The sequence below is a fragment of the Pinus tabuliformis genome, chromosome 8, assembly GCF_031772625.1.
Source record: "Pinus tabuliformis cultivar Carrire ecotype Pingquan chromosome 8, CPIR1, whole genome shotgun sequence".
Classification (NCBI taxonomy): Eukaryota; Viridiplantae; Streptophyta; class Pinopsida; order Pinales; family Pinaceae; genus Pinus; species Pinus tabuliformis.
The window spans coordinates 1,483,262,749-1,483,276,133 of record NC_142294.1 but is presented as its reverse complement, the minus strand read 5'-3'; the positions used below and the strand labels follow the sequence as shown (position 1 = coordinate 1,483,276,133).

General features: G+C 35.5%; 1 protein-coding gene across 1 annotated transcript; it reads right to left on the bottom strand.

The window, feature by feature from the left end:
- Positions 1-9,675: 9,675 nt before the first annotated feature.
- On the bottom strand, positions 9,676-10,537 carry LOC149241432 (uncharacterized). Its single transcript, XM_089367523.1, has one exon. It carries the CDS (start codon positions 10,291-10,293, stop codon positions 10,099-10,101), a length of 195 nt encoding a protein of 64 aa, XP_089223649.1. The 5' UTR covers positions 10,294-10,537; the 3' UTR covers positions 9,676-10,098.
- Positions 10,538-13,385: the final 2,848 nt, after the last annotated feature.

Below are 13,385 nucleotides of genomic sequence, written 5' to 3'. Positions count from 1 at the left end.
GTGAAGGCATCCATATGTTCCCTTAGCATGTTGCACAACTCTTCTTCTTGGTGTATAGAAGGAGAGGGTTTGATTTTCAAAGTTCTTTCAGGGTTGAATTCTATTTTCTTGACACAATTAGGGTTTGAATCAGCTAATCATAGATCAATTTGATGGTTTCTCTTGGTTTCCTTTACTACTTCCTCTAAGGACAAGGTGTTGGGAGTCGTATTTTAGAGTATTTGTTCAATCAAATCATCTTCATCCAGCTGTCCTCCTCCCATGGTAGCTTCTGGGGTATAGAGTTGGGTTGTGTAAACTTATTTTTCTTCCTCCTCTTCTAGACATAAAGGTAAATCATGTTCTAAATATGGCTGAGCAGGAGGGTACAAGACCAACTGCTTGGACAGATGCCCATTTTTTATAGTCATATTTCCAGCCCTGCAGCTGATGTAGGCATTGGCAATGGCTAACCAAGGCCTCCCAAGTATGAGAGGATAACCATTAAGCTTGGCCTTAGGCTGGAGAACTAGGAAGTCTGCAGGGTACTCCCAGGAGTCAATGGAGACCATCACATCCTCAACAATCCCCTCAGGGGCTACTGTGGAACGATCTGCAAGCTGCAAGATTGTTGTGGTCTTTCTTAATGAACCCTGGAGATTTAGCTTGAGCATGGTGTCCTTAGTCATTACATTAATGGCAGCCCCAAGATCAATCAAGGTGTGTGGGACAATGGTGCCATTGATGTGCACATCTACTACAGGGCTTCCAAGGTCTAAATACTTTGGGCAAATTACCTGCCCCAACATTAAGTCGGACAGTTTTCCAATGACATTAATGGTAGGGGTGTCTCTTTTTTGCCTCCCTGGATGTTTGAAACACTTCTCTTTAATCAATTTGTTGTAAATAGGTACATCCTTAATGGCTTGGAGAAGTGGAATTTTGACACATAGATTTTTCAATTCACCCAGAAGTTCATTCTCTTCTGGGGTAGGCTAGACTGGATGAGTTAATCTTTCAAGAAAGGGTGGTGGATTCACTCTAGGCATAATTTCCTCTCTTTCCTCCTCACTCTCCCTAGGTGGAGATGGAGGTTGGTTGTCTGGGAGTACTCTCCCAGACCTTAGGTTGATTTCCTGAATTTCCATAGCATAAGCAGGGTAGGATGTCTCTCCACTATATACTTGTTGTGTCTGTCTATTATTCGAGTTCAAATTTGGATGGGCAGGCATCTCAAGTTGTTTAGGTGGATCAGGGTGTAAAATCTGTGGTTGAGTAGGAGGTGAAGGCAATAAAGTTGGAGGATTGTTGTGTGGGGGCCTCAAACCATGGGGTGGTGCATTCCACCCCTGGGGTTGTGCATTCCACTAAGGCTATGGAGGAGTATATGGCTGAAATGACTGGTTGGTCGGCTAGGAATAGTACTAAGGTGAAAAATACCAAGGAGAAGGTGTAGACCAGGAGGGGTGAGTAGGGGGACCCCAAGAGGGAATGGATGGGTTTTGGTTAGAGTTGTAATATGCATAGGAGGACCCTTTCATGCCCGGCTGGTATGGTCAAGGCCCATGAGGTATCCTTTGATTTATGTAGCAGAGTTATTCAGTCACCCCTTCAGTTCCATAATACACAACTTTTAGTCCAGGTAGAGAAGGGAACTTGTTTGTGGTGTGGTTTTCTTCACAGACTGAGCATTTTTATATAAGGTTTAATGGACATTCATTCCTAGGGTGCCTCCTTGTGCATCTAGGGCAGAAGATGGCTAATGCTATCTTTGCTTCCTCCTGCTTTCTCTTGATGTGCATAGTGTCCATTTGTAGGGCAAGGGTTTGCAACATTTCACTCTTGAAATATTCCAGCATATTTTCAATATCACCTTTTATGGATGTGTTGGAAGATGATGAGCTAGCCATTGGTTGACTACCCCTACCCTTTTTCCTAGCTGCCCTAGAATGGTTCTTAAAGACTGTCTTAATATCATCATAGGGTAGCTGGTAGATGTCCCCTCCTGCTAGCAGGTTTAGGGTATCCAGAAGGTCTTCCCTAACCCCTTGAGTAGGACTAGCTTGAGTGACTCAAGATCAAGTGTGCACCTGGCCCTTTTGTAGCTAAACTGGAATATTTCCTCATAATCCTCTAAAGATTCATCATGTCCCAAGGTCATTCTAAAAATTTCCTATTTAGTGTCTTTGGACCTGCAATAGTCCCGATACTTATTATTGAAGGCTTGCCGCATCTAAGCCTAGGTTGTGATGTTATCCCTAGGTAAACCCATGAACCAACACAAAGCTGCATCCTTGAGAGTGGATGGGAATAATTTCAACTTTTGATCATCAGTGGTGTAAACATAAGTTCTACATATGATAGCGAACTCAAACAAGAAAGTATCTGGATCTTCTGAGGTTAGGCCATGGAAGTGAGGAAGAGCAGAGGGGCTTATGCTTTTCATCTTACCATCCCCATTGGTTTCTCTGATGAGAAAAGAACCCTCAATTCTTTCTCTATCTCCTCTGTCATTTCTATTTTCAGCCATTAGATCAGCCGGAATGGGTTCTCCTTCTTCTTCTCCCCCTGTAGGCTCTTCAAAAATCTTTGGTTGTTCTCGTAAGGGGTCCTGCAATCCACAACCACCGAAGAAGAGGGAAGGTTGGCTGTTTAAAAAAGTGGGGGTATTCGGCAGAATTTTTCCTAAGTTATCCCTTTTCGTACGAGGCATGAAAGAGGTGTTTTTATTTTGTTTTGTGTTTTTTCAAGCTTTGAGACTAATTGTAGAATTGAAATAACAAATTGAATGGATACTAACTGCTGAATGAAATCTCATTTGCAGAATGGAAAAGAAAGCAAACCAACTTATAATTACTCTTGCAGAAATGAATCTAATAGCAAAATGAAAGAGATAAGAAATGGAAGAAAGAAAGAAGAAATCACATCTTACTCAGACACCTCCCTGGAAACGGCGCCAAAAAGTGATGAGCACCAGTATTGCAACAAGAATGCTGCAACTCCTGGGGCTACCAACTTTACTTTATCAACCTGGGGTTCATACAAACTTGGAGGTGACAGTGTTGTATACACAAGCAGATGCAATGGGTCCACTCTTTATCACTGTTGAGATGGTGATAGACCACTATGGTTTCTCAAACCAGCCTTCTATTGATTCATAAGAAGTTTGATTACTAATGAATAAAGGGGAATTTTACCCTAATTGGAGGAATGGAAATATTGTCTACTGCAGTAATGAAAGGCTGAATCAATGCTTTAAACACACCACTCATCTAACTAATTGATAAGAGATCTTGCTTCAGAATAATTCTAAGCTAACATGTGTGTAATCCTAACTGTCCTAGGCATGCAATCTAAAATAACTAAACATTCTACTATTGTGCACATGAATGACCACAATAACTCTTTTTCCTTTTTGTCCTTTTTTTTGTCAAAATGTGAATACTAAATCTTCTTGGTTGTGTGGTAGGTGGGTTAGAGACGATGGTGAAATGTAAGGTGGCTTGGGAGGCAAGTAGGTGTTTTCTCCTATCTTCCAGGATGCTTTTTCCGCAAATTAGCCTCAAAACAGGCCACTACAGGTTGTCCTACAAGGATGTTCTAATGCTTCCTACAGGATGTCCTAATGCTCCTGCAAGATCCCCTGTATTCCTATAGGATCCAGTCGAGAGAAATAGGGGTGATTTGGAAGATGGTATAGGGCTTAAGGAAGGTAAATGATGGAAGAAACAAGGCAAGCGGGTGGCTAGGATTTCCTCGGAGATGAACCAAAATTTTGTAAGATGGCTTGATTTTCTCAACAAACCTGGAAAGTTATGCTTATGGAATGATGAATTGGTTGATGGACTTAGTGGCTTTTTGTGATCATGGATGGATGAGGTTAGGCTGGGGTTGTTGGCATGAGATCTTCCTGCAGTATTGAAACCCTTGCAATACATACATCACTAGCATTTATTCCTGAATCATGTCAAACAAGAAAGATTTCCAACCAACTTAATAAAACAGAATTTCATTATTTAGTTGCCTAGTTCATGTATGGAAATACTTGCATAATATTGTGAAACACCATGAGATCTAATACAAAGTTGAAGATATCATAAATGACAATTGAAACCTATCCTTGAAAACTGAAAAGATGCTGGCCTAAGTAGCAGAAAACCCTAAATTCCATAAGAAATCAGAATTTTGTCTTTTTGGGGCTGAATAGGAGTTTTTCCTCAAACCATGGTCCCTGAAGGGAGGAGTGAGGCCAAATCCACCTGCTATCAGCCTTTTTGGTATTCCTTTACCTCTCTAAACTACTGCTAAAGCTATGCACAAATGGAAGCAAACTAATCAAATTTACCACTACTTGCAATGAAACAATGCTAAAACCAATTCAACAATTAACCTATGAAATAACCTAAACATACAAGTACAAGAAGAGGAGCCTTTGCTGCTAGGGTTGGGCCCTAACCCAAGAGCTTCAACCCTCTGAGTCAACTTAGTGCTGGATCAAGGAAATGCTCATTCTCATTATCATATCAGAAAAATTACATAACAATGTTTTGCCACAAACTTGCACTCGAAAATGCTTAGTGCTCTTACATAAAAAATCTAAATCCTAATGAGGCTCTAGGCCTCCTTATTTATACAACTAAAGTCTCCAACAACTTCCTTAAATCTAGGGAGGCTTGGCTCCCAAAATCAAGATGAACTGGCTCTTAACTATCACTGGATTGACTGCCCATGATCTCCATGACTCGGTTGCTTGCAACTCCAAGCTAGTGTGATTTGATTGAGGAATATTCGAATGAGTGAGGATTTAATGAGGAGGATCTATCTCCTATAATCTCTCCTCCTTGTCTCATTCGAGTTTCTGCCCTTAATTAGCCAAAATTGCCATCATTTGCTCTCAAAAACCTGCAATCAATGCACATTAGACCACTAGACATACATCTTACTTTTACTCATCTTATTAAGCAAAATATAATTAAAACATGTAAGGAATTATGAGAAGAGTTGATTTTAATAAGCATGGAGGTGTATTAAGGTCCATATAGATACCTAATGATGAGGCTCACCAGTGGTTTATGGTAAATTCTTAGCTTAGATATCCTTTCTCTTCTTTCAGAAAATGGTACATCACATAGGTAATAATTGTGTTATATGTGACCTAGTTAAGGTTTAAATTAGCATTAAGAGGTCTAAGCATGAATTTGCAGGGTCACAACACTTGTTGACGCCTTCTTATCTCTAATGGTATTGTTTGCTTGATGGGTGGGAGGCAAAATTCTTAGTGGAACTTTAGAAACAAGATTGTTTGGATATTAACACTCTTATTCAACTAAGATTGCTTTGAGACCTCAAACAAGAAATGGGACCTTTTGTGCAAATCCAACTTGGCAAGTTTCTAGACCTTGATTTGAAAGTAGATTATGTGGTTTCATTAATGATTGGACTATATTATTTTCTTCAATTTCTAGGAAAGGTAATTCAATCTCCCTCATTGTCGAAAATCTCTATAAGCATTGCCTTAAAAGAAGAAAGTTTGAATGCTAAGAGTTGTCCCAAGTTGATTTTGGAAGCATAGACGTGCTCTAAGGACTAATTTGTGAAAACCTTTAAGAAAGGGAATTCAGTCTCCTTCATTGCTGAAAATCTCTTTAAGCATGACCCTAAAAGAAGAGTTTGAATGCTAAGAATTGCCTCCAGTTGATTTTGGAAGCATAGACATATATTCTAAGGACTAATTTGTGGCCATGAATTATGAGGATATCAAACAAGAATTCATTTTTCAAAAAATGCTCTAAATAGATACACATTTTTATTTATTTTGTATTGTTAATATATTACCTAGTCAAAAAAATTTGACTCAATTTTATTTGATTTTTTTTATATAGATAATTATTATATCTACATTAAAATAAGTTTATATTAATTATTAAAATAATAATCATAAGTATTATTATATTCTTAATTAAAATAAATTTATATTAATTATTAATATAATAATGATTTAGAAAAAAAAATAATATCAAATTATATTCCATTTGCATTAAAAATAAAAATAAAAAAAGTGTACTTCTCTTATTCGACGAGACAATCTTTCTAAAAACATGAAAAAGACATGATAAAAGTTTTATAACAATTCAGGTAAATTCAGAAATGGATAAAACCCCTGTTCCATTCAAAGATTATGGTACAACCCTACTCAAATCAAACCTTAACGCGGATGATACCCACTAGTAGTACGCGTGGCTTAACTAAGAATGATCTCGGATATTCAGATTCTCTGGGCTTCTTCTGTGAAATATATTTTACTCGTCACAGTTCTCTTGTGTTTACAACCATGTGTCTATAGCGATTAATCTATAGCCATGTGTTTATTCTGAGCCGTAGCGCTGTCGTTTTTCTGCGGAAGTTGGTTGGTTCGTACCCATAAAATTATTGTTTCAACTTTAGAATTTGCGAAGATTCTCGCCCAGTGGAGAGCCATGTGTCTATACGCACTGCCATGGCGGCTGCTGATGATAAGATGAATGCGCATTCTATATAATTTGTTTTGTGGGCCTCTACAAATTTAAGGTCTTTCGCTGGTGTTGTCCAGATGAGTTGGATTTTATGTCCAAAGTCATGGTGGCCTACATTGCTTTTAGACTTTTAAGAGTCGCCGTGTCATATCACACTCCTCCACCACCAGAGCTATCAGAGGTTTGATGCGAAGTCCAGACGATATTGTCTTTCTCCATTGTATATGGGAACAGCGAATAAACCTAAAATAGAGGATGAGAGCGTAGGATATGGAATGCAATTTAACAAGAACATGATCATAGGATTTTGATTGAAAACATAAGATAATGAAGCACAATTCAAGGAGATTGAATAAGAAAATGGATAATATATTTGGTGATTAAGGATTGAGTGCTTGGACGGATAAAAAAGGATTTTGATTTTGATTGATGTTGTATAGTTAATAGTTTGGGAAATTTTTGTGTATTTTTAAAGATAATTTTGTATTTAATATAATAAAATTTTAATAAAAAAGTTTTTATAATTATTATTATTGTTTGTGGGGTTTAGGGTAAGTTGTGATTGGGTGTATTGTTAAGGTATTTTGTGATGTGAAGAGATCATTAATTTGAATTTTTTTGGAAAAAAATCTAATCATGTTAAACGCTGGTGACCCAGCCATGGCCATCCCCGGTGATTTTGATGGCTTAGATGCCCCTAGATCAAGGTTTCTCAAGCTAAAAGTTTAAGGGTGTAATCATAGGACTCACACCACTTAGAAAACAAAAAAAATTATTATTTTTGTTATTATTATTATATTGGTGTTGTATTATTTAGATAAATAATTTACAATTAGTAAGATTTGATGCATGAATAGTAGATTAGTTGGTTTGTGTAGGGTTTAATCTCTATTAGGTCTTAAGTTCAATCCTTGTGGGGAAGGGTTGAGGATGGAAGCCCCTTTTGGGGGATTAAACTATCTCAAGAGGAACCATGTTGACAGTGAAAATAATTACACCTCCCTATACCAAGCAAAGTATCATTGAAATGTTTTACTAAACACAAAAATAATTACACATCTTCCTCATTATTGAAGAACACACTTTTTAACCATAACAATTTTTTTTAAATTCTCATATATATATATATATACATATACATATAGTTATTTAGTTGGTTGGTTGGTTAGTCATTTGGTATTGAAATATTTCACTTCACTTAAAATATCTTGGTTATGCACATAACACTTATCACCTCTATATAAAGAAATGAATGTATTACATATCTCTTTTACACTGGGAAATAGAAAGCACCTATGGATAAAACATACACACATATAATGTTGATATAAAATTATATTACATAAGACGAACATTGAAATATTTTATTTATGCTCAATATTGAAATGTTCTTTTGTTATTAATGTTTTTTCTAAATGCCATATGTCACCTCCATGTTTAACAAATAACGACTAAAATTCCTCCTCAAGTGCTTTCTAGGCAACTAGGTGATGGCTAAAGATTTTTTTTTTAAGGACCATTTCAAGAATAAAAACTAAACAAAGTAAAACAAATATTATTAACTTTTTTTCTTAACATGAGAGAATGTCCATGGTTGTAAATAATCAAATTTTCATCAGTTCAGAATATATTAATAATAGAATTGAAGTGATTAAGTGCTTGTCAGATTCAAATCAGTATCACAAATGATTGGCTAGAAAAATGTGTTTACTTAAGCAATTAAGCAATTTAGTGTAAGAGTAATACGTTGAATGGACAATAAATTGGTAATAATGAACAATCTAACTAAAAAGACAAATCATATTTCCCAAGATTGTTTGATTGCACATCAATCATGGATACAAAAGAAAGAGTTACAAAATATTATAAGAATTAAGCAACTCAAGTCATGAGAACCATACTTGAGAACCATTATACTAAGCTTGATCTTACACAGAGTACAATCCAACTTATAAGACCATTTACATGTGTAAAAATACACATTTATACATGTTTGAATTATTGAATGTTTTAAATGAGTCATACCTATTAATTGGCTCTAGGCATGATCATTAAAGGTAATTGAGCCCCTCCAATGCTAACTTGGTCCAAATTGATATATAGTAGAATATGGATAGACTTACTATGACTACCTAGGTTTGTCAATCTTATGAATTGTAACACCTTGTTGATGTCACTTATTAATGAGGTGATATGCTAACACAAATATTGATTTGGAATCCAAATCAACTTATTAATCATGGATGAGTGATGTCAACTAGGTTATTAGTGGATTTGGTATGCCAAGACAAACATTGATATGGAATCCAAGTCACCATAAATTAGTATTAATAGAGCATATTGGTGCATTGGAGACCAAGTTTTGCTGATCATTTGTAGTGGATATAAAAAAAATAATAAACTAGTCATAAAAAAGTATTTTATAACAATTGATTAACTATGGTTACACTATTTGGGCAAGTTACACATTTAAAAAGAATTTATACATACCAAAATTATTATGGTACATAAGTTAATCATTTCCAAATAACAATTGTCTCCATTGTGTTGAAAGTAGACTTGAGAATCCCAGTGATGTCTGAATTCCCAAAAAAAAATTGTTTATCATTTAACAAACAAGAAAACTTTGGTTGCATTTGCTTAATGCTTGTAGAGATTAACTTATTCTTTTGTGACCATTATGATTGAGTTTTGTAGCTTTGTAATATGTGACATCATAGTGTCAATAACATAAATAGAAGATTTTGCTATGGGTTGAACTCAAATAAAGGTTTAAGTGTATAACACATTATTCAAGAAATGGAAAAATATATGGTTGTAAGAGTTGAAAATTAAAATATAAGTGTATTTAGAGATATAAAAGTTTAAATGTATAATATATTATTCAAGAAATAGAAAAATATATGGTTGTAAGCACTGAAAATTAAAATATAAATATGTTTGGAGATATAGTAACAAGTTAAACTGAAAATATTATCATTATAATATTTAACAATAGCTTTAAAAGTATTATTTCTATTTAATTATAAAAATATAATTTTATACTAAATTTATATAAATAAAATAAAATAACTATATTCAAAACAATGTTAGTAAAAACATCATAAAAATATAATTAATTAAATGTAAAAATGAAAAATTCCAGATACCAGTAACAGTATATACCTCCCTGTCCAACAAAAACTCTTCTTACTACCGAGGTGAAACGATATAAAATAATGCTATAACAACCTTTTTAGCTGCCAAAATCTTGTGTTCCATCAATTTAAAGAAATCATCCCATCAAAATTTAAAGAAATCATTCAATCAAAATCTTGATAGAATTTTTTGGAGCAACTCAGTTAGATTTATTAATGGATAAAACCCCTGTTCCATACACAGATTACGATACTACTTTATAGTGAAAAATTCCCCTCATTCCAACTTAACTTTATCTAAAATTGAAATTTCTTCCCTTTATTTCCGAAGAAATTAAAATTTCTTCCTTATTGTTAACTCTACCTCGAAATTTCTGGCTAACTCTAGCTATATATGAATCGGGAAGAAACGAAATATATGTAATTGGGAAAATTCCCTACAAGATGAGTTTACACTGTAAAACCCTCTTTTATCCTCCTTGCATTTCGTCCTCATAATCTCTGGCCTCACAGCAAATATTCAGTGGAACTTTCTTGGGCGGGATATTGAAAACATCGTTCGGCATATTGTTTCCCACATCGCTGTCGAATCGCTCGTATTTCTCCCACAGAGGAATTCGTCTCGGACAAAATCTCTGCGGGCCTCTGGCACTGCTGAAGCTCATGACGATCTGTTTCAGGCGCAGAAGAGATGACACCGCCGCACTAACACAACCCCAAGCCACCTCAAGTGTTAATCAAGAACTCGCCTTGAAGATTGTTAAACTAAAACTCAAATTAAATCACCGATTTCCGGACCAAAGCACAGTTTTACGCACATTAAGGTTCTGTAACTGTTTTCTGAAATAATCAAACCAATGTATCTTTCTTTTCCCCTTTCTCCTCTTCTCAGCACCGAAGTACACTTTAACGCCGATGAAAACCCCAGTAGTACGCGTTGGTTAACTGAGAATATCAATGACCTCCCATATTCAGATTTTTGTGGGCTCCTCCTGCGAAATATATTCCACTCGGCACAGAAATCTTTTATTTAAAAGCATGTGTCCATCGTGATTAATTTATAGCCATGTATCTGTCCTCAGCCGTAGCGCTCTTATTCGCATGTGGAAGTTTGTTGGTCCGTACCCACAAAATTATTTTTCCAACTTTGGAAGGTTCTTGCAAATGGGGAGCCTCTAGTGAATAACCGAGTGTCATGGCCGCTGCAATGATAAGATGAATGCACATTCCATGCAATTTATTTTGTGGGTCACTACGAATTTAAGGTCAGTCGCTGGGGCTCTCAGGATTAGTTGGACTTTATGTACAAAGTCATGGTGGTCTAATTGCTTTCAGACCATTGGATCACTGTATAATATCACTCTCCAGCTGGGGCTCTCAGGATTAGTTGGATTTTATGTACAAAGTCATGGTGGTCTAATTGCTTTCAGACCATTGGGTCACTGTATAATATCACTCTCCACCGCAACGATTTAGAGGTTCGATTTAAACTCCAATGGATGAAGACCCCGAGGATATTGGCTTTCTCCATTGTGTATGGAACAGCCACGAAAGCTCAAATAAAGGATGAGAACCTGGCATATATAATGTCATTTAACAATAAATTGTGCATAGGATTTTGATTGAAAAGAACAATGAGGGATCACAATTCAGAAAATGGATAATATATCGGCTGATTAAGAACTAAGGATCTTACGTGATAAAGAGGATTTTGATGGGTTTTATGGTGATAAAGAGGATTTTGATGGTTTTTATGAGATAATATATCTGGTGATTAAGTAAATTTTAAGATGATTTTTTCAATATATAAATGTAAATAAAGTTGAAAGAAATAAGATATATAAAGATTATTATTTTTTTGGATTTTAGTTTTTTTATTAGTTAAGATAAATAAATTAAAAATAAGATAAGTTTTATTATAGAAAAAAGTTGGTTTAATTGTTTGAGGTAAAAATAAGCGGGTCAATTTAACCATCACACTTTAATGTAGATTAGCATGAAATATATTGAGTGTTTATTTTTATTTTTAATTTTGGGATTTATCATGGGTCAAGAGGCATCAAGTTGGTTAAGAAGGATCAAATCTTTAGAGGCATGGTAAATTTTAGGGGTGAAATTTTAGGGGTTTTGCGCAGAATTTTTATAAGACATCCATTTCATATAGGTAGTCCAACTTTTATTTAAAACATAATTTTTTTTTTTTATTTTAGCCTAAAAAAGGGACGTTTAGCCCCATTCGCTTGGTTTGAGAGATTATTTTCCCTTACAATCGCTCGATTTTTTGCTTTGCAATGTAAATTCGTTTGCAATCGCCCATTTTCTTGTTTTTCTGGTTTGGCAGGTTCGATTTGGTCCCCATCACCGAGATTTTTTGGTTTTCAAATGGAGGGCAAAGGTGATTTGGTGAACGGCTCTTGTTTTCAAATTTGGTTTTCACCGATGGCAAGGGTGTATAAATTTGATAGTTTCGGATTCCTCAGTTTGTGAATCCTCCATTTCTGATTTCTGAATTGGTGACTCCTTTCAAGCAGCACCAGGGACCAGGGTATACATTTTGTGAATCAGAATCCTACATTTCTTGGTGACTCGTTGCAAGCAGGGCCAGGGTATCAATTTGTGAATCAGAATCCTCCATTTGGACCATTTCTCAAAGGGTTTGGCATTCCAGGTAAACCGCAACCATCAAACCAACTAATATGGTATAATATTTCTTTCTTACAATTCTGGAAGTAGGGGAAAATATAAAATGTATAGCCCATGTTTTAAGCTATGGGCTCTGCCTTCGCTAGCTCCATCCTAGCAACTATAAATTTTATACCCTGGCCAAGGCCTTCCATGTGTGTTTCCTTCTGGCTGGGCCAATCAGTTGTCGTTGCAGGTTGCGTTTTTTGATTTCTTTGATTGACAAAATCATTGTGAGAAATAAGGAGTGGCTTACAGAAGGATATCGAACGAAAAGTCCCAGCCAATAACTGTGGTTTTATATAGTTGAAAGTTAACAAAAATTATTTGTGACCTTTTATATTAATTATCTATCATCTATAAGTTGTTATTTCCATTAGTCACATATCAACAGTTTATTTATAATCATAGAAACTTTTAAAATCTGTCAAAAGATCGTGAATGGTTTGTGTTCTAGCACCTTGAAATCCTTCCAAAGATTGGGAATGACTTGTGTTTGTTGCTAACTACTAGAGAACCAGAATTCAAATTTCGAAGTTTGCTAGTAGATGTTCATACAGAGGGACGACCATTTAGTATCAATATATTAGTCTCATTAGAGAGCGAATGCCTTGCATCATTAGAGTTGTCCCTCCACAAGACTTTATATATATTTACTAATCAATAATGTATGTGCCAGAGATAAAAAATTTTGGAGAAGAGTGTAGATCTGATGGTCTTTATTTTGTTGCTAGAAATGACTTTCACAATGGAGTACTAGATGCCTCCTTGCTTAATTAATCTGGGTCTGCAACTTTTGATGTGTATTGATGACTTCAGTCTCTGAATGGATATCATCAAAAGCTTAACCTTTTCTTACTCTATTCTAAGGCCGAAAATATTCCACAGGAATCTTTGAACCTTTAAACAACCAATCTCAAAATATTTCTTGCTCAGGAATACATAGAAATCTATCCCAACCAGTAGGATGAATCCTTCTTGGGGAACTTGAAATGCATAACAATTTTCCAAAGCCTAGGACCCTCAAATCTAATAGGTTGACATGCATGCTTTAGCAAATCTAAATCCCAGATTG